The sequence below is a fragment of the Callorhinchus milii genome, unplaced genomic scaffold (assembly GCF_018977255.1).
Source record: "Callorhinchus milii isolate IMCB2004 unplaced genomic scaffold, IMCB_Cmil_1.0 Scaffold3, whole genome shotgun sequence".
Classification (NCBI taxonomy): domain Eukaryota; kingdom Metazoa; phylum Chordata; class Chondrichthyes; order Chimaeriformes; family Callorhinchidae; genus Callorhinchus; species Callorhinchus milii.
The window spans coordinates 1,978,380-2,000,382 of NW_024704744.1; the positions used below are offsets into that span (position 1 = coordinate 1,978,380).

A 22,003-nucleotide genomic window follows, 5' to 3' on the forward strand; every position below is an offset into this window, starting at 1 on the left:
ATACCAATGCCTTTGCTCACTGACCTCGTAGCCACGGGGATCTTCATTCTAAATTTCACCTCAAAGGCTTTGATCTATCTGTTCGATTCATAAAGTATCATTGCTGTCCAGGTGAAAACAACGGGGAGTAAGGCTGGAGCAATGTCATCAAAGCCTTTAACTGGGAACAGGACACAGTCACTGGGGAAGGAGTGGACTTGAGTGTCCATTAATAATAATAGTCCTGCATTTGATTTAGCATTTTATCACTTCATTGAGACAATTCACAGAACATATTGTAAAGTGTTTTGACTGTATATTTTATGGGCGAAACATGGCAGCCAATTGCGCACAGCAGCGTCCCACAAACAGTCATGGAATGAAGTGACCAATTTTTTATTGTTTATTTTTCTTGAGGGTTTATTATCAGGCGTGTGGAGTGAGGAAACTTGCCCAAGGTTTCGCCCCGCCGGGAATCGAACCCAGGTCTTTCGCTTGCAAAGCGAGTGCTCTCACCACTGAGCTACAGGACTCCACAAATCTCTGACCTGATTACTCCCCAACCCACTACCTGCTGCCTCTGCTCGACCTGCTCCGGCCTCCTGCTCGTCCCTCCGTTACATCATTGACAGTTTGACCTATGGTTTGAGGAGGTCACATCCTTCAACCCATAATAATAAGCCTTGCATTTGATATAGCACCTTATCACGCTGTTGAGATGTCTCAAAGCGCTTCGCAGGATATATTGCAAAGTGGGTATTTTGTGGGAGAAACATGGCTGCCAATTGCACACAGTAGGGTCCCACAAACAGCCGTGGATTGAGTGATTAAACTATTATTTTTGCGGGGCAGGGATTATTACCCCGGAAAGCGATCCAGTTTTACCCCACCTGGGATATGAACGCAGGTCCTCTCGTTTGCGAGGTGAGCGTGATAACCAATACGCTTCACAAGACTTCACGTGGCATATGGCAAGACACTCAAGAAAGTGTATCTTGTTGGCCAACTTTAACCATTGGGGTGACATTGAAGTGTAGCACTACAAAAAGGTACCCTGTATCTCATTGCCATCGAGTGACTGAGACAACCTCCTGCTTGAGTACAGTAAAAGCTTCTCAACCGAGATAACTTTTGGGTTTCTGCGGTGTGGGACCTGTTGTAAAAGTCCTATGCCTCCTGGTCCAGCTCTTGAGATTGGCAAAGTAAAAACGAAACACTAAAAAATGTTATTGAGGTTTTTTTAGGTGAAAATATATTTCCACATGCAGCCAGGCTCAATCCATCCCCTCCTCAATCAGAAGGAATTGGGTTCATAACAAAGGTTCCGGGTGAAACCTCACGTTGATATTGGCTCAGAGACGGGCAAATAGCAGAACAGTGACCTATCATCTCAAGCTGGTCTTTGATTCAAGTTTTGGACGAACGCTGATATCAAAGGTTTTCCTCTCACAAATCCTGATTTATATTCTTCTGCCATCCAGACTTGATCCAGGTGTTAGCTTGGCTCTCTGAGTAACGCTCCTGCTCATGAGTCAGAAGATTGTAGGATTAAGTTCCTCTATCTCCCTCCCACCCCCTCCCCACCTCCGACGCCGTAGAATTTGAGCTCACAGTCGAGGCAGATGTTTTAACTTGGTGCTGAAAGGAGGGAGGCTGGTAACCGGGACGGTGAAGTGCTTTGAGACGTCTCGAAAACATGATAAGGCGCTGTACCAAATGCAAGGACTGTTGTTCGAAAAACAGAAAGGAGTTTCTTGCATTTGATATCAATCCTCCTCACATCGTTGAGAAGTCTCAAAGAGCTTCACAGAAAATACTGTAAAGTGAATTGATTATATACTTTGAGGGCAGCCAATTACCCACACAGCGAGAGAGAGGGGGAGAAAGAGAGAAACAATACTTTTATTGGGCATGGATTGAAGTGGATGGAAGTGACCAATTTTACTATTTTGTTTTGAAGGAGTTATTACCCTTGGAAAAGCGTTCGGCCAATCGACTAACATCTGGATTACTCCTACTTACTGCTAGGTAAACGGAGGCATGTGGAGTAAGGAAACTTGCCCAAAGTTTTGCAATTGCCCTGGAATCGAACCCAGGTCTCTCGCTTGCGAGGCGAGTACGCTAAGCCACAGGACTCCACATTCGGTTGTTAACTTCACGGCTTTTTGTGGAACATTACTGCGTGCAAATTGAGATAGTTCAAAGTCAACAGAAAGTCTGTGAAGCATTTCCTTGTGTCAGTGTTCAATGCTGTGTTCATCTCCACAGCATGTTTCCGGACAGATTTCCTATTTGATGTCTTTTCAGTGCGAAACCCAATCCCTTTACAAACTTTCCCTTGCGCCCAATAAAAGTATTCTTTCTCTCTCTCTCTCTCTCTCTCTCTGTTTGACGTTAATCGTTAATGCTGTTACTCTGACACCAAGCTGAAGCCTGGCATTTATCGGCAGGTGTCTGCGTGTGTATGTGTGTGTGCTGGAGTTGGGTTAAGAGCCAATGTGGGTCGGTTATTTGCAGTTATTTCCAGCTAAGGTTACTAAGGGAGGGACTGCGAGACACGAGAAAGGATTAAGGGAAGAGAGAGAGAAAGAGAGAGAGAAAGAGAGAGAGAGAGAGTGTGTTTCAACAGCTTGCATGTATTTCTCCCTGGATATATAAGCACTAAGTTTATATTCAGTTCATGCGCACAACACACACACAGACACACACACACACACACACGCACATGCACGGATGGAGTGTTAAGACACTCCTCTCTCAAGAAGCGCCACAGTCTCTCCCCCGCCTCTCTGTCAGGACAATATATGTTCTCCAGGTGCATGTTTGCCTTTTAATTCCGCCTCTTGGGGAATCGTTTGTAAATGGAGCTCTTCCTGATCTGCTCACTAGTGAGCACCATCATGTCCGTGCTGGTCAGAGAAGGTGAGTGGCCGGAACTTGTAGGGTTTAAAGCTTTAACGATGCTTAAGACCAGGTCTTTATTTTTCTCTTTGCCAACACGTGTGTGTGTGTGTGTGTGCGTTTCTGTGCGTATACATGTGTGTGTGTGTGTCTGTGTGTGTGTGTGCTCTCTTCTCTGTGTGTGAGTGAGTGTGTGTGTGTCTGTGTGCTCTTGTGTGTGTGCGTGTGAGTGTGTGTGTGTGTGCGCGCTCTTGTGTGTGTGTGTTCTTGTGTGTATATATGTGTGTGTCTGTGTGTGAGTGTGTGCGTGAGTGCGTGTGCCTGTGGTGTGTACGGTCTTGTGAATGTGTGCGCGCTCATTTGTGTGTGGACATCCAGCGCCTTGGGATGTCCTCCCGACATGAAAGGCACAACAACAACAAAATTACTGCCTTTCACCTCGGGAGGACGTCCCAAGGTGCTGGACAGTCAGTGTTTCGGACCCGAGCTGGGGGTTGGGATCGGGGAGGGTGGAAGGAGGGAGATCAAAGGCACTGTCGAAGAGGAGGATCTTGAGACGGCTCTTAAAGGGGGCAAGGGACGGGGCAAGATGGAGGGACTGCGGGATGTCATTTGTTGTAGTTGTTTTGGGATTTCGTATTTGTGTGTGGTTTGTAATTGGATTTGTGTGATTGTTTTTGGTTGCACATTTACATGTGTGTTTCCCCTTGTACAGTTGTGTGTGCGTTTTTGTGTGTATTTGCGTGTGTGTGTTTGTGTGTGTATTTGCGTGTGTGTGTTTGTGTGTATTTGTGTGTGTGTGTGTGTTTGTGTGTGTATTTGCGTGTCTGCGTGAAAGCGTTTGTGTGTTCGTGTCCGCGCAACTGAGTGTTTGCATTTGTACACGAGTGTGAATGAGTATGAGAGTACGAGTACCAGTGCGTGTATGTATGTGACTGTGGGAGTGTGAGTGAGGGCGCGAGCGTGTGAGTGAGCGTGAGTGTGGGAGTATGTAGTGACTGTGAGTGTGCGAGTATGTGTGTGTGTGTGTGTGTGTGGTTGTGAGTGTGAGAGTGAGTGACTGAGAGTGTGAGCGAGCGTGAGTTGAGACCAGAGTGAGTGTACCGGGGCAAACGGGAAAACAAAAGTGTGAACGAGTGGCAGGACTTGGAGAGTGTGACGTTGTGTAAAAAGCTCTCATTTACCGGCGAGAATGACAAAATCTCATTGCTTGAAGGTTCAAGTGAACGGCGAACAATTAAGTGGGGGAATGTGTGTGCTGGTGGGGGGGTGAGGAGCAGGGCCGGGGGGCTGGGGGTGGGGTTGGGGAAGAGTGTCATTCATTTTATTTCGGCTCGCTCGCCTGACACCTCTGATTTCAAGTGTCAACAGGTTCATCCTCTCCTTTATTTTACGTTGATGCTGCATTTGTAACATCAAAGTGGTCTCTGAGAGTGGGAACCACACCCTTCCCATCTGCGGCTCAGCACCGCTCACTTTCCTGATGTTATTATAATAATAATAATAATAATAATAATAATAATAATAATAATAACAATCCTTGAGTTTGATATAGTGCCTTATCACGTCTCAAAGCCCTGCACAGAATATATTGCAGAGTGAATTGGTTGACTGAGTATTTTGCGGGTGAAACACGGCAGCTGATTAAGTCCCACAAACAGCCCGTGGATTGAATGACCGATTTATTTATCCATCGATTGATTTTCGAGGGATATATTTCCTACCAACTGCTGAGTACACAGAGGCCTGTGCAGTAGGGAAACTTGCCTAAGGTTTTGCCCTGGCCGGGAATCAAACCCGGGTCCTCTCGCTTGCGAGGCGAGTGAGTTAACAACTCCGCTTCGGAACTCCGCACGTAATGGCTGGAGGGTGGGGTTGGGGTGAATGGTGAGGAGCTTGACCCAGCCCTGTGGTCCCGCTCGCACTGAGGGCGAAGACCTGTGTGATCGAGTTTCTGTAACAGGTGAAATGCCTCCATTGTAATGTCGCTGGCGATCGCGGGTCACAGAGCAAGGCTTAACTCCCTGTGTCATCGCCTGCTGCTTAGGTCAGGACACCCATTTCTCCCCTTAAACTCTCTGTACAACTTGCCTTTCACCACCGATGCACCAGGCTCCGCACACAAACCCAACCCACCCCACCCCTTCCCCGCCACCCCCTCACTCTCTCTCTCTCTCTCTCTTTCTCCCTACCATTCTCTCGCCTCGCAAGCGAGAGGACCCGGGTTCGATTCCCGGGCCGGGAGAAACCTTAGGCAGGTTTCCCTACTCCGCTCGTCTCTGTTTACCCGACAGTGAGTAGGAACCCGGTTGTTAGTTGATTGGCGGATTGCTCTTCCGGGGGTAATAATTCCTTCAAAATAAAATTCAAAAAAATAATAATAATTCGGTCACTCAATCCACGACTGTTTGTGGGGACGCCGCTGTGCGCAATTGGCTGCCGCGTTTCGCCCACAAAATATACAGTCAATTCACTTTACAGTATATCCTGTGAAGCGCTTTGAGACGTCTCAGAGATGTGATCAGGCGCTGCATCAAATGCAAGAATTATTATTATTATTCTCTGTCATGTTCTTTCTCACACTCCTTCTCTGTTGCACTTTCTTGCTTTTGTTGCTCTCTTCTTTGTGTCTCACATTTCTCTCTCTTTCTTCTCTCATGCTCGCTCCCTCCCTCTCTTTCTCTCTCTCTCTCTCTCTCTCTCTCACACTGTTTGTCACATTCCCTCTCTGTTGCCCCTTCTGATTTTCTGTCTCACGTTTCTCTCTTTCTCTCTCTATGCTCTCGTCCTCCCTCCCTCCCTCTCCCTCCCTCTCTCTCTCTCTCTCTCTCACTCTTTGTCACACTCCCTCTCTATCATTAACAAAATGCAAAATACTACAGATGCTGGAAATCTGAAAACAAAAACAGACGTCGCTGGGAACACTCGGCAGGTCAGGTAGCATCTATGGAGAAAGCATAGATGCTTTCACTGTTTCTCCTTTCTCCATAGATGCTGCCTGACCTGCCGAGTGTTCCCAGCGACGTCTGTTTTTGCCCCCTCTGTCATTGTTTGTCTGATGCAAACCACGTGTAAAGTTCCTACGTGTAATGTGTCATGTGTAAACCGTGTCGGAGCTCTTAAACTGCTTAACACTGCTGGTTGGGCACCCAAGCTGTTCTTTTGGGGGTCAGCCGGGTGTCTGACACATGCAGAAACCCATCACCATACACAAACGTGTCTAAACCGAGCTGAGAATTCCATGGCTCCCACCTACACATGGAAATCCCAGAGAGAGATTGTTGGATTGGAATGCGCTCTCTCTCCCTGGAGGAAGACATCCTGCTTACCTAATTCCGGAGAGTATTAAGCACAGGTTGGCAAGAGCCAAGGCTTGGGGATCCCAGAGTGTGCGTTGGGGGTAACTGCTGGAGTCTAACCGGATAAAACTGCATAGCTTGCCATTGATATCGCTGTCTGGCAAGCTTTCCCGCTGCTTGTCCAGCGAGGACCACTCTACCCATTAGGGCTTTGGCTTGCAGGGTTAACAGGAGCTGAGTGGGATTCCCTGTCCCCAGTGACTGGTGAACCCGAGCTGTGAGGGGAGGGGAGCGTGGAAGATGATCAAAACGCGGTTAAACAGAAAGTTCTTGGGATGAACGAGGGGAGGGAGAGAGGGAGGGAGTGAGCCAGAGGGACTCTGGGACAGAGCTCCAGAGAGTGCGGGCAGAATGGCTGAAAGCCCGACGACCAGTGATGGTGAGGGGGATAAGGACATGAAGCTGACAAGTGCTCGCAGAGTGAAAGGAGTGACCGGGTCGGTAGGGTTGATGGAAGCGGGGTTGATGTGCAAAGGCGGGATATTTTCTCAGCCTCACGGTTGGTTTGAAACAAGAACATCACCAGAATTCTGAGGGATGAGGGACTTCAGTGGAGAGACTAGAGAAGCTGGGATCATTCTCCTTAGTGCAGAGAAGGTTGTTGGAAAATTTAATGGAGTTGAGAGTTTGGGATCAGGGAAGGTGGAGAGGTAGGAGGGTGGCCGAAGAGTGGGGGGGTCTTGAGACGGGTCCTGAAGGAGGCAAGGGAGGGAGCAGGCATAGGTACGAATGCCCGAATGGCCTCCTTCTCTGCTATAAGATTCTATGGTTCTACGACTCTGAGCTGAGTGCTGAAGCTGTGTGGTTGGCTGGGTTGCAGGTAGTTCGGGGAGTCTGGCTGAAACCTTACCTGGGGAGCGTCACAGCCACCAGGAAGGGCCGGTGCTGGCAGTGACGGGGAGACGCAGAGAGAGGCGATGTTCCTGTACCAACATGCAGGACACCGAGTGTGTCTACTTCTGCCATGTGGGCATTGTGTGGGTCAACACACCAGGGTAAGTGCTCAACAACAACAACACTGTGGGTCAAGGGACCAGGGTAAGTGGTTAGAGCACTCGCCTCGCAAGCGAGAGGACCTGAGTTCGATTCCAAGGCAGGGCGAAACCTTAGGCAATTGGCATTTCTCCCATGGGATGTGCCTTCAATTCAATTTCAGTACATCTCACTATGTCAAATGGAAGGATTATTATTATTAATATAATTGCTCAATTACAACAGCATAACCACAAACCAGGGTAAGTACTCGAACACACAGACGTTGGCATTTCTCTCTCCCAAACCCAACCCCGCAGCAAGGCCACTGTATCAAACAATATTAATGATCCTTGCATTTGATATAGTGCCGGATCAAGGCTTTGACCCGTCTGGGAAACAAACCGGGATCGTCTCGCTTGTGAGGCTAGCGTGCTAAACACTACGCTTTAACAATAATGCTCACAATGGAGGCAACACGCTATCGTGTCACGATAAGACAAGAGAGAAAGGGAGGGGAAACAAGAGCAGATGACTCAGAGTCGGCCTCGTAGAGATGTACCACATTTTAAATGGGTTTACAACCTGTGTTTTGTGGGCGAAACGCAGCGGTCAATTGCGCACAGCAGCTTCCCACAAACAGTCGTCGATTAAGTGACCAAATTGTTATTATTTTTTTAAGGAATTATTATCCCTGGAAAAGCGATCTGCCAATCGACGAACAACCGGTTCCTACTTACACTGCTAGGCAAACAGAGGCGTGTGGAGTTAGGAAACTTGCTTAAGGTTTCAGCCCAACTGGGAATTGAACCCAGATCCTCTCGCTTGCGAGGCGAATGCATTAACCGCTATGCTATAGAACTCCATAAAATAATAATAATAATCCCTGCATTTGATGCCTTATCACGTCGGTTGAGACACGTCAAAGCGCTTCGCAGAATATACTGTAATTCAGATTGAACGTGTATTTTGTGGGCGAAGATTAAGGTCCATCTAATTCGCCTTCCACTTCCCTGGTGGTCACATGCACATATATCCCAAACTCTCTATGTGCTACATCCCATAATATTATTTCCTAAAAGAAAACAAAATCTAATCTGTGTTTGAAGGAATCAACACTTCCTGCTTCAACCGTCTCCCTAGGGAGCCTGTTCCACAGGTTCATTATTTGCCCACTGAAATAGTGTTTGCATAGATTTGTTTAGAATTTACCCCCCCCCCCCCGCCCAACCCCCCCTACCCACACAGCAATGTCCCAGTGAATAACCGGCTTTACCTGGGGGATAGTTGACCAGGAGAAAGGGAGAAACTCCCTCCTCTTTTAGAGTAGTGCCCCAGGATCTTTAGCGTCAGGGCCTTGGTTTGAGGTTTCATCTGAAGAAAGGCACCTCCGGCAGCGCAGAACATTGAGACATCATCGAGATGTCCGAAAGAAATTCACTGAATACACTAAAGTGAATTGATTATATTTTGTGGGCAAAGCGTAGCAGCCAATTGAGCACAGCAATGTCCCACAAACAGTTGGGGATTGAGTGACCACGTTATTTGATTATTTATTTTATATATTTTTTTGAAGGGATTATTACTCCCAGAAAGCGATCTGCCAATCACCTAACAACTGGGTTCCTGCTTAAACACTGGGTAAACAGAGGTGTGTGGAGTAATAATAGCAATATAATAATAATCCTTGCGTTTGATATAGCGCCTTATCACGTCCTCGAGACGTCTCAAAGCTCTTCACAGAATCGACTGTAAAGTATATATCTCGTGGGCAAAACATGGAAGCCAAGGAAACTTGCCTCAGCTTTTGCCTCGGGAATCGGTGAGGGGTGGGGCTGTTGTGGGGGGATGTCAGGTGTCAAAGGAACACAGTGTTCTGAAAGAAGTCAGATTGATGGCTTAATTTGCTTCCAGGAGCCCTTAAGGAACGCGCTGAGAATTCTGGATGAAATGTTTGAGGAATGTAACCACAGCTCGAGCAGGTTGTTCAACTTGGTTCAGCCGGCAGGGCTCTCGTCTCCGGGTCAGAAGGTTATGGGTTCAACCCCCACCGCCTCCCTGCCCCCCACCATCACCCATACCCTCCCTCGTTCCCTCCTCTCGTTTCGGAGTTTCGGGGAAAAGCCCTCTGAACCATGGCGGAGACCTGTTTGCACACAGGTCTGTATCCCACGAGCTTCACTTCCATTGGGCTCTCCCTGTCCTTCGAGAGAGATTAATAATAACAACAATAATCCTTGGATTTGATACAGCGCCTCATCAAGTCGTTGAGACGTCTCTCAAAGCATTTCACAGAATCTATTGTAAAGTTGATTGACTGCGTATTTGTGGGGAAAACTCGGCAGCCAATTGCGCACAGCAGCGTCCCACAAACAGTCTTGGATTGAGTGACTTTTTTTCGCGAGGGTTATTACCCCTAGAAAGCGATCCACCAATCGACTCACAACCGGATTTCTACTTACCGTTACGCAAACGGGGAGTGTGGAGTAAGGAAACTTGCCTAAGGTTTTGCCCTGCCCGGGAATCAAACCCGGATCCTCTCGCTCGTGAGGCGAGCGTGCTAAACACTACGCTACGGGACTTTAACAATAATGCTCACAATTGAGGCAACACATTATCATGTCACGAGAAGACGAGAGAAAGAGAGGTGAAACAAGAAAAGATGACTCCGAGTGGGTCTTGTAGAGATGTACAACATTTTAAATGTGGTTCCAATATGTGTTTTGTGGGCGAAACGCGGCGGCCAATTGCGCACGGCAGTGCCCCACAAAGAGTCGTGGATTGAGTGACCCAATTTTTTTTTTTTTTTAAGGAATTTTTATCCCCGGAAAAGCAATCTGCCAATCGACTAACAACCGGGTTCCTACTTACTGCTAGGCAAACAGGGGCGTGGAGTAAGGAAAGTTACCCAACGGTTCACCTTGCCCGGGAATTGAACCCGGGACCTCTCACTTACGAGGCGAATGCTCTAACCACTAAGATGCATAACTCCACAGGAGTGTTACTGCACATGTCTGACCGAACAACATTGGTCTTGCACTTCATAGTTGATGTGTGTGTGTGTGTGTGTATAAAATTGGCCGTCGTGTTCACCCACACAGCCAACAGTCACTGCACTGTACGGCATATCCTGTGAAGCGCTTTGAGACGTCCTCCTGGTGAAAGACTACATCAAATGCAAGGATTATTATTATTTTGGGTTGAGGAATTTACGAGGAGGATCCTTATAACACTGAGCGAGAGGACCTGGTTTAGATTCATGGGCAGGGCGAAACCTAAGGCAAGTTTCCTTACTCCGCACGCCTCTGTTTACCAAGCAGTAAGAAGGAAACTGATTGTTAGTCAATTGGTGGAACACTTTCTGGGGGTAACAATCCCTTCCAAAATAAAATAAAATAAATAATAATTTGGTCACTCAATCCACAACTGTTTGAGACATCTCAAAGACGTGATAAGGTGCTTTATCGAGGATTATTATTATTATTATTATTATTACATTTGATATAGTGCCTTATCAAGTGGTTGAAACGACTCAAAATGCTTCACAAAATATATTGTAAAGTTGATTGTGTATTTTGTGGGCAAAACAGAGCTGTGTCAAATGCAAGAATCATTATTATTTTTATAATATAGAGAAGGTATCATTGAGGTAGAATTGTGCCCCAGTCCAGGCTGACTGTTGACTTAAACACTATAGAACTTAGAAAACACAGCTGTGGAATTCAGGCTTACCTTTCAAGCCTGTTTCTCAGAAGAAACAGCAAACAGGGCTTCAAAGGAAAAATCTATCAAATTCTCGACACTCTGAAACATCACATGAATAGAGTAAATGTGGAGTCAGATGGCGGGAGCAGAGATTGATTGAATTAGAGAAGTGCAGCAAAAGGTCTTGCAAGTCGTGTCTTTCACTGCAAGGTGCCTCACCTGAGAAGTAAGGCTGGCTGCTGGCTTCACTCCGACTAGGACAAGATAACCACCGGAATCCACGGCACAGAGGAGGTCCATCGTGTCCGTGCCAGCTGTAAACACTGTAGTTTACCTAATAATAATGATAATCCCTGCATTTGTTATCGCGCCTTATCACATTGTCGAGACGTCTCAAAGCGCTTCACAGAATATACTCTAAAGTAAATTGACTGTGTATTTTGGGGGCGAAACCCGGCAGCCAATTGCACAAGGCAATGTCCCACAAATAGTCGTGGACTGAGTAACCGCACTATTTTTTTTGAAGGAATTATTACCCCCAGAAAGTGATCCGCCAATCGACTAGCAACTTGGTTCCTATTTACTATTAGGTAAACAGAGGCGTGTGGAGTAAGGAAACTTGCCTAAGGTTTCGCCCTGCCTGGGAATCGAACCTGGGTCCTCTCGCTTGCGAGGCAAACCCTCTAACCACTGGGCTATAGGACTCCACGTTGCTTCATCTATACCTATTCCATCTCATTCTCCCTCTTTCCTCCTCCCACCCCGATCAATATTATGCTGTCTCGGCTAATGTTCGGCCTGGGATTTGCAAAAGGTAATTGAAAGCAGATGTGAGACGTACATTCATCTGAGGAATTCTCGCTCAGGATCCCTGTCTGATGGGGGATCAAAAAAGCTGTCAAGACACCTCAAGATGCCATATCTCTCTCTCTCTCTCTCTCTCTCTCATTTTTTGGTTGAAGTGATGGATTCTGTGGCTTAGGAGGGAGGAGGAGATGAGAGGGAGAGGGCAGAAAGAGGTCTGGGTTATCCAGCCAGAGAAATTGCGTGAAGGATAATAATAATAATAATATTAATAATCCTTGTATTTGACATAGTGCCTTATCACTTTGTTGAGACGTCTCAAAGTGCTTCACAAAATAACTGTAAAGTGGAGTGACTGCATTTTGTGGGCGAAAGATTGATGGAGAAAAATCATCTTTCGTGTGGGTTGCAGATCCTGATTCATGGTCTTTGAGCTCACGACCCAGTCCAGTCCCATTCAGTCAACAGCAACAACAAATGGCATTTGTACAGCGCCTTTCACGTCTTGAGGACGTCCCGAGGGCCTGGGTCCAGGCTTATGCTCAAGCGCTGTCTCCTATACTGTCAAAGGGATTGTCCAGTCAGGTGTACAATACATCTGTGGTCTCCATCTAACTGAACAGACATCCCTCCTTCCTCCCACCATCCCATAGACATTCATAAGTGCCCTTCATGTGGGGTAGAGTCTTAGAGTGCTTGAAATGATGAGACTATCTGGTTCAGTCATTGGACACTGACCCCCTAATACTCCTCCCTTTCCCCCACTCATCCCCTACTCCCTAACCCCCTGATTTATAATATCAATGTATTATGTACTGCCGATATCTCATGTCAATTCAAGTATTTTTAGTTCAGCCACTGGCATCATGGCCGCTTCTCCCTGTTTTCCTAAATCTCCGGGATTCTCCCCATTAATCCCACTATCCCGCACTCTCCCCCGCACATCCATGGAACCACAGAAATTTATGGCTCAGAACAAGGCCATTCGGCCCATCGTGTCTGTGCCAGCTCTTTTAAAGAGCAATCCTTTCAGTCCCATTTACTGGCCCTTCCACCCCTGTAGTTAACTCCTTTTTAGGTATAATAATAATAATAATCTTTGCAATTGATATCGCACCTTATCACGTCTTCGACACGTCTCAAAACGCTTCACAGAATATGCTGTACAGTGGATTGACAATATACCTTTGTGGGCGAAACGATATCTATCTCTTTCCCTTCTGAGAGCCAATATAATAATAATAATAATAATCCTTGCATTTCATATAGCGTTTTTCACGCTAGACGTCTCAAAGCGCTTCACAGAATAGACTGTAAAGTGCATTGACTGGCTATTTGTGGGCAAAACGCAGTAGCCAATTGCGCACAGCAGTGTCCCACAAACAGTCGGGATCGAATGACCACATTTTTGGGGGGTGATTATTACCCCAGGAAAGCGATCTGCCAATCAACTAACAACTAACTATCTAACTAACTATCAACTAATTAACAACTAGGTTCCTACTTATTGCTAGGTAAACAGTGGTGCGTGGGGTAAGAAAACTTGCGTAAGGTTTCACCCTGCCCAGGAATCGAACACAGGTCTTCTCGCTTGTGAGACGAGTGCTCTAACCGATATGCTACAGGACTCCATCATAACTCTTTCGCAGACACAATGGGTCGAATGGCCTCCTTCTGTGCTGTAAGGTTCTATGATTCCATGCCTGATTCCCAAGTTTCGGTGATCGGGCAGATGGATTGATGGGCCATCAACAGGGTCGTGGATCAGTACAAACCTGTCTGGGCTGTCTTAGACACATCTCGTCAGAAGCGATCGAACCTCAGGCAAAAACGAATCCCGTGCTTGGAACCTTCTCAGTGGCATTTCAATACAAGAGGGAACAAGTTTGTTTTGATCTTGCACAAGTCTAAGTCGGTCCGTGTTTTATAACACAATTTTAGGTGCTATTCGGAAGTGTGTTGTCAGTGCTTAGAAACTTTAGAAGCAATTTTTTTTCAGCGCCTTATAGGACTGAGACTCATGGAGTCCTGCAGTGTATTGGCTGGAGCACTCGCCTCGCAAGCCAGAGGATCTGGGTTCGATTAACGGGCAGGGCAACGCCTTAGGCAAGTTTTCTTACTGCGCACATGTCTCTGTTCATTTAGCGGTAAGTATGAACCTGATGGTTAGTCAATTGGCAGATCACTTTCCAGACGTAATAACTCCCCACAAAAAGAACAAATATGTGGTCACTTACTCCATAACTGTTGGGTGCAATTGGCTGCCGCGGTTCACCCACAAAATAGTCAATTCACTTTACAGTCTAAAGTGAAGCGCTTTGAGACGTCGAGAAGACGTGAAAAGCGCTACATCAAATGCAAGGATTATTATTATTATTAATTCACTTTGCAATACATTCGGTGAAGCACATTAAGACACGTCTCAATGACTTCATAAGGCGCTGTATTAAAACACAAGGAATAGTATTATTATTGGGCTTGGACCTGCGATTTGTGGAAGCAGAGGGAGAGTTCCGAAGCCCAAGTCAGGCTGATTTGAAGGCGAATGCGAGATGGGGGAAGGCAGGGGTGGTGTTTTATTATGGGAGTGGGGGGGGGGAGAAGAACATCGAGACAGGACTTGATCCAAATGCCGAGAGGCACAGATTGCGCAGAAGGCAGGGGGGTGTTTGCTTATATTAATTTTGCTTTTCCCCTCGCTGTGCAGAGTTAGTGCACATGTGGCAAAACTGCGTGGTACTGGAGGGACCACTGACACATGTGTGGGGGAGGGGAGGGGGTGGGAGAGCTACCAAGTACAGCATTCCTGAAGGCATTTCATTATATTATTATTATTTCACTCCTTATCTTAATTCCGAGGATAATGAAGGGACCCATCGTGGGCTGAAGGGATCATACATTCACAATATATCCTTAAAACATGTCCTTAACTTCAGTTGGGAGTGAAATACATCTCTTCTCCCACTCTCTCCCCCACACTTCTATATTTCCCCAACAAATATACAGTCAGTCCACTTTATGATATATTCCGTGAAGGGCTTTGAGACGTCTTGGGAGACGTGATAAGGCGCTGTATCAAATACAAGAATTAATACTGTTATTATTTCTGGACAATGATATGTCTCCCATTGCAAAGGGCGGGCATTTTGCCCCCAACTACCAGAAACCCCAGTAATTCGCGAAGAGAGTGCTCTAACCAATACTTTAAAGGACTCCAATATGCTACAAGACTCCCAATTAAGGGACCCGTTATGGGTCACACAATCAAAAGTATCCTTAAAACGTGTCCTTAACCTCACTTGGGACTGAAATAGTCCCTGAGCTCGACCCTGAGCTGTCCTTTCTCCCTCACATCCGCACCACAACTGGCACCGCCTTCCATCACCTCCGGAACATCGCCAGACTATGGCACTACCTCACCCCTCACGCGGCTGAAACTCTGGTTCACGCCTTTGTCACCTCAAGGCTGGACTATGGGAACTCTCTCCTCGCCGGCCTTCCCGCCACCTCCCTCCACACTGCAGGTCATCCAGAACTCTGCAGCTCGTGTGCTGTACCGCACCAGGCTTCGGGACCACATCACTCCCACCCTCGCTCGCCTCCACTGGCTCCCCATCCCCCAGAGGATTGATTTCAAGATCCTCATCCTCACCTACAAGGCCATTCACGGCCTCGCTCCCTCCTACCTCTCCAACCTACTATCCCCCTACCTACCTGCCCGTACCCTCCGTTCCGCCGGCTCCGGTCTGCTCCACGTCCCCCGCCCCAACCGCCCTACCATCGGTGGTCGGGCCTTCAGCCTCTCAGCCCCGAGGCTCTGGAACTCTATCCCCAGTGCCTTCGCCGCTTCCTCCCTCTCCTCCTTCAAGGCCGGTCTCAAGACCTTTCTCTTTGACCGAGCCTTCAGCTCCCCTCTCGACTCTCTTCCCCCTTCTCACTCCCTCCCTTCCCTCCCCTCACCCTGACCATTTCCCCCCTGCTCGGGTCATGACCCAACTGTGCAGCGCCTTGGGACGTCCTCCTGACGTGAAAGGCGCTTTATAAATGGAATCTTGTTGTTGTTGTTGTTGTTGAAATACTTTTCTCCTCCTCTCTTTCCCCACACACTTCTGGACAACAACAACAACAACAACAAAATTGCATTTATAGAGTGCCTTTCACATCGGGAGGACGTCCCAAAGACAACTTTGTCTCCCACCTTCCAAACAGTTGTAATAATAATAATAATAATAATAATAATAATCATCCTTACATTTGATATAGCACCTTATCACGTCGAAAAGCCTCAAAGCGCTTCACAGAATACACTGTAAAGTGAATTGACTGTATATTTTGTGGGCAAAACACGGCAGCCAATTGCGCACAGCAATCAAACCCAGGTCCTCCCGCTTGCGAGACGAGTGCTCTAACCAATCCGCTAGAGGACTCCACAGAATCAACTGGCACGGATGTGACACAGAGATGAGGGACTATGTTACTGAGACTTGCAGGAAAATGTTGGGTCTGTTTTCACTTTGAACGGAGAGAGTTACCAGCAGGACTGATGAAGGTTGTTAAACCGTCTGAAAGGTTTTGAGTGCATCGATGGAAAAGGATTATACCTGCTGAGTAGTACTGAGTACTGAGTACTAGTACCGAGTAGGTATCAAGGTGGAATTTGAAGGTCATCCCCTGGGGGACAGGGAATCAGTGTCAGCTCAGTGTGTGTCAGCCCCACTCAGTCAGTTAATATATTCTGTGAAGCGCTTTGAGATATCTCTACGACGTGATAAGGGGCTATAACGAATACAAGGATGATTATTATCATCCAATTAGTCCCACTGCTCCGCTCCTTCCCTGTAGCCTTGCATTTTTTTGCTTTTCAAGTACTGTACATATCCAATTCCCTTTTGAAAGTTAATGAATCTGCTTCAGGCAATGCGTCGCACTTTCAGGCAGTGCATTCCAGATTGTAACAACTCGTTGCATAAAAAAATTCTCTTCATCTTACATCTGGTTCTTTTGCCAATTATCTTCAAGCTGTGTCCTCTGATTACCGACCCCACCCGCCAGAGGAAACAGTTCCTCCTTATTTTTTCTATCAAAATGCCCTCATAATTTTGAACACTTCTATTAAATCTCCTCTTAACCTTCTCTGCTCTAAGGTGAACGATCCCAGCTTCTCTAGTCTCTCCACATAACTGAAGTCCCTCAGCCCCGGTATCACTTTGAACTAATGTCAGGTCTTACTTTGGGTCTGTCAGGTATCTGACACACGTGGAAACCCATTGCTATATGTAGGAATATTAAAAACCAAACTGAGAATTCCCACCAATTTATTCACCATCAAATTCCTGTGTCTGGAATAGAAAGCCCACTCTCTTCCTGGAGGAAAGCATCCTGCTTACTTATTCCAAAGAATATTAAGTGCAGGTTGGCAAGAGCCAAGGTTTTGGAACACAGAGAGCGTGTTGGAGTGAGCGCTGGAGTCTAACCAGCTAAAACCGCATCGTTTGCCATTGATAATAATAAATCTTGCATTTATCAGCTTATAGTGTCTTCAAGACGTCTCAAAGTGCTTCAATTATCGCTGTCTGACACGCTTTCTTGCTGCTTGTCCACCCTCCCCGTTACCGTTCCGGCTTATAGAGTTAACAGGCTTGAACCCACAACCTCCTGACCCAGAGGTGAGCGTGCGACCAACTGAGCCAGGCTGACACACTCAGTAGGTCAAGGAATGCATGAGTCCCAGTGTCTATTGTAAGCTGGGCTCCACTTAATAATAACTGAAGAAGCCAAACACAACAGTACAACCCGGTAGGTCATAGACAACTAAATCTTGGAACCAAGGAGACAAATAGTGAGGGATTACCCAGAAGCTAAAAAAGGGAAATAAAACAATTTAGGGAAAAAATGTGTGGGTTTGTTTGGAAAAAAAGGCTAATAAAAGGTTTAGGAATGAAAAGCATTGGGATTAGAGAGAGAAGAAAAACATGAAACCATGTATCAGCTGAATAAGCGAATCCAGAACATTATTTAAAGGCACTCCTCGTCTGTCGTGTGGGATTTTGCTTGGTTTGTCAATTCTTTTTTAACGGTTAATTTTCAGGTGTTTTTAAGATTTGTAATAATAATAATAATAATTTGAATGAATACTTTAATAGTCATTTTAACAATTTAATGATAATAATAATCCTTGCATTTGATATAGGGCCTGAGCACGCCTTCGAGACGTCTCAAAGCGCTTCACAGAATATATTGTAAAGCGAATTGACTGTACATTTTGTGGGCGAAATGTGGCAGCCAATTTTGCATCGCAGAGTCCCACAAACAGTAGTGTTTTGAGTGAGCAAATGATTATTATTGTAATTTTTTGAAGGGTTTATGACACCCTTGGAAAGCGACTAACAACCGGGTTCCTACGGACTGCTAAGTAAACAGAGGTGTGCGTGGAGCAAGGAAAATTGCCGAATGTTTCGCCCTGCCCGGGAATCAAACCTAGATCCTCTCGCTTCTGAGGCAAGTGCTCTCACTAATACGCCGCAAGACTCCACATATAATAATAATAGTAATCCTTGCATTTGATACAGCACCTTATCACATCATTGAAACATTATTATTATTATTATTATTAGATCAGAACCCTATTCAATTTGGGCAAGGCATTAATTAGGTCATATTCAGAGAGCAGTAGGATACTCTCTGTATCAACCCCAATCGAACCTCCCCACATCCATACCTGCCCACACACTCCCACGTCCACAACAACAACAACAAATTGTACTTGTGTGACGCCTTTCACATCAAGAGGATGTCCCAAGGCGCTGGACAGTCAGGGATTTGGAGCCGAGCTGGGGTTTGGGATCAGGAGGGGAGGAGGCCAGGGAGGGTGGCGGTTGAAGGCTGACCGAAACTGCAGTTGAAGAGGAGGGTCTTGAGACAAGCCTTGATTTCAAGATCCTCATCCTCACCTACAAGGCCATTCACGGCCTTGCTCCCTCCTACCTCTCCAACCTACTATCCCCCTACCTACCTGCCCGTACCCTCCGTTCCTCTGGCTCCGGTCTGCTCCACGTCCCCCGCCCCAACCGCCCTACCATCGGTGGTCGGGCCTTCAGCCTCTCAGCCCCCAGGCTCTGGAACTCCATCCCCCAGTGCCTTCGCCTTGCTTCCTCCCTTTCCTCCTTCAAGGCCGGTCTCAAAACCTTTCTCTTTGACCGAGCCTTCAGCTCCCCTCTCGACTCTCTTCCTCCTCCTCGCTCCCTCCCTTCCCTCCCCTCACCCTGACCATTTCCCCCTCCTTGCTCCCTCCCTTCCCTCACCCTGACCATTTCCCCCCTCCTCGCTCCCTCCCTTCCCTCCCCTCACCCTGACCATTTCCCCCCTGCTCGGGTCATGACCCAACTGTGCAGCGCCTTGGGACGTCCTCCTGACGTGAAAGGCGCTTTATAAATGGAATCTTGTTGTTGTTGTTGTTGTTGTTGAAGGAGGCAAGGGAGGGAGTGAGGCGAAGGGACTGGGATGGAATTCGAAAGGGTGGGGGCAGAGAGGCTGAAGGCCCAATCGCTGACGGTGGGGTGGGCTGGGCGGGGGACATGGAACAGATCAGAGCCTGCTGAGCGGAGGAAGCGGACAGGTTGATATGGGGTTAGCAGGTCACAGAGGGAGGAAGGAGTGACGCTGTGATGGCTTTGAAGGCGAGGACGAGGATTTTGAAATCTATCCTCTGAGGAATGGGAGACAGTAGAGCCGGGCGAGGGTGGAGGTGATGGGGTCACGGAGCCTGGTCCGGGACTGGACTCGAGCTGCAGAGTTCTGCAGCTTGTGGAGGAAAGAGCTGGGGAGGCCGACAAGGAGGGAGTCGAGCCAAGATGTAATAAATGCGTGGATGAGGGTTTTGGTGGCCTGAGGGGAGAGACATGGTGGAGCTGGGCGATTGGTCATGGCATTCCCCCTTAATCACACGCTTCCTTATTCACATCCCTTTATCCACAATCCTTTTACATAGAGTTACATAGAATATACAGCACAGAAACCGGCCACTCGGCCCAACTGGTCTATGCCGGTGTTTATGCTCTATATGAGCCTCCTCCAGCCCTTCCTCAACTAAGCCTTCAAGCAGAACCTTCTATTCCTGTCTCCCTCATGTACTTATCTGACTTCCCCTTAAATGCGTCTATGCCATTCGCCTCAACTACTCCTTGTGGTGGCAAGTTCTAAGCAGAAAAGACTTGGAGATGCAGATAGAACTCTTCCTACTCATCTCCTGTTAACCCTGCAAGCCAAAGCCCTGACGGGTAAGGCAGCCCTAGCTGGACAAGTAGTGGCAAATTTTACAGTTGGTGCTGTTTTTCCAGGGCTCTGGGACCCTACCCCACATGAAGGGCGCTATATAAATACCCGTATCAGTTACAAGGATTATTATTATTTCAATAACATAATATTTCAAAGCGCTTTGCAGGATTTACTCCAAATAATAATAATATTCCTTGCGTTTGATATAGAGCCTTTCACGTTGTCGAGACGTCTCAAAGTGCTTCACAGGATTAGCTGTAAACGGGAATGACTGTGTATTTTTGTGGACGAAACGTGTCAGCCAATTGCACACAGCAATGTCCCACAAACAGCTATGGAGCGAACGCCCAATTTTATTTAATAATAATGATGAACCTTGCATTTGACATAGCCCTTTTCACATCTTCTAGAAGTCTCAAAGCGCTTCACAGGATATTTGGAGGATTGTTGGCCAGGACATCTGGAGAGAGAAACTCCCTTTTCTTTTCCAATAGTGCCATGGGATCTTTAACATCCACCTGACCAGGCAGACGGGACCTCAGTTTAACGCCTCAACCAAAGGAAAGCACCGCTAACAATCCAGAGTTCCCCCAGCACTGCACTGGAGCGTCACAGTCTAGTTGAGGTCTAGACAATGAACTCAAAGTCCCGACATGGGGCTCTGACCCCACAATCTTCTTACTGTGAGCGTGTGTTTTGCGGAGACCCTAGTGAGGCTGCGTGAACTGATTGTGTCTGTCGCTCTCTCTCTCTCTCTCTCTCGCACAGACAGGTGGTTCCTTATGGCCTGGGAACGCCTGTGGGAAGACGGAAGAGGGAGTTGAGTCGCTGTCTCTGTGCCAAGCTGCGTGACCCGAAGTGTCACCGATTCTGCCTGACAACGGTCAGAGGGCAACGGTACGTCCCAAGATACCATCTCAGTGCAGATAATAGTGATGATAGTCCTTGCATTTGAGACAGCGCCTTATCGTGTCATTGAGACGTCTCAAAGCGCTTCACAGGATATAATGTAAGGTGAATTCACTGTGGATTTTGTGGAGGAAACACAGTAGCCAACTGCACACACAGCGTCCCACAAACAGTCATGGATTGAGTGACCACATTTTTTATTTAAAAGGGATTTTTAACCCCAGAAAGCGATCCACCAATTGACTATAAATCGGGTTCCTACTTACCGCTAAATAAAACGAGGAGCGTGGAGCAAGGAAACTTGGATAAGCTTTCGCTCTGCCCAGGAATCGAACCCCTTGTGAAACGAGCGCACTGACCTTTAAGCGACAGGGCTTCAAAACAGGAACATAGGAAAAGGAGTGGGCCATTCAGCCCCTGGAGTCTGTTTCGCCAATCTATTGGTGCCGTTGTGTTTGTTAATGTTTCGCAGGCCCGTGAGGGACGCGAGGCCGGGGAGAGCACTGACCCCAACAATGGTCAAGGTGGTCCGGGCGATGCCAGAGAAACGTGGTCAGAGGGTCTCTCTGGTGAGGTCGTAAGCGCGAAGGTGGGGAAATGGACACAGCTCGTGAGAACTCAAGGATCCACCTCCCACTTCCCCTCGCTTCCCATGTTCCGCAGCCCTTCTGCAACATTCCACCTCCCCCCACCAAAACCCCACACCCACCCCCGAGAGTGGCACACATGTTAAACTCCAGGAGCAAGAGTTGCTATTTTTGCTAAAGGCTGGATCTTCCCCAGAGGGTGTCCATTGCAGAGAGAAACCAACCATCAGACATCGGAAGACATCGCACAGCTGGAGTGTCGCATATCTGGAAAGACACACAGCTAGAGACATCACACATCCGGAATTGCCACACACCTGGAGAGTCACACACCTGGATCTACATCATACAGTTGGACAGACGAGGGCTGTGGAAGCTCTGCTCCAAAATGCCTTCTAATTGACGTTGTTCCTCTTAGTGCCAGAGCCTAATGTAAACCCTGACAGGCTATGTTCCCATGTAACTAGCTAGGCTCATTGCAGCTGTCCTCTCCTGGTCTCCAAATTGGGTTGA

At 47.3% G+C, this 22,003-nt stretch overlaps 1 protein-coding gene across 1 annotated transcript; it reads left to right on the plus strand.

Moving 5' to 3' along the window:
• The first annotated feature begins 2,840 nt into the window (after positions 1–2,840).
• Positions 2,841–21,484, plus strand: si:ch211-202p1.5 (uncharacterized protein LOC103909337 homolog). The gene is made up of 4 exons (XM_042332731.1): positions 2,841–2,901; positions 7,060–7,234; positions 20,763–20,891; positions 21,376–21,484. The coding sequence occupies exons 1-4, from the start codon at positions 2,841–2,843 to the stop codon at positions 21,482–21,484; spliced, it is 474 nt and encodes a 157-aa protein (XP_042188665.1).
• The last annotated feature ends 519 nt before the right edge of the window (positions 21,485–22,003 follow it).

Bases quoted from the DNA above. Each gene is read 5' to 3' on its own strand.
- si:ch211-202p1.5 (XM_042332731.1), top strand. From the start codon at position 2,841: ATGGAGCTCTTCCTGATCTGCTCACTAGTGAGCACCATCATGTCCGTG. The intron at 2,902-7,059 runs GTGAGTGGCCGG...GCTGGGTTGCAG, and splicing joins GTCCGTGCTGGTCAGAGAAG to GTAGTTCGGGGAGTCTGGCT. The intron at 7,235-20,762 runs GTAAGTGCTCAA...TCTCTCGCACAG, and splicing joins GTGTGGGTCAACACACCAGG to ACAGGTGGTTCCTTATGGCC.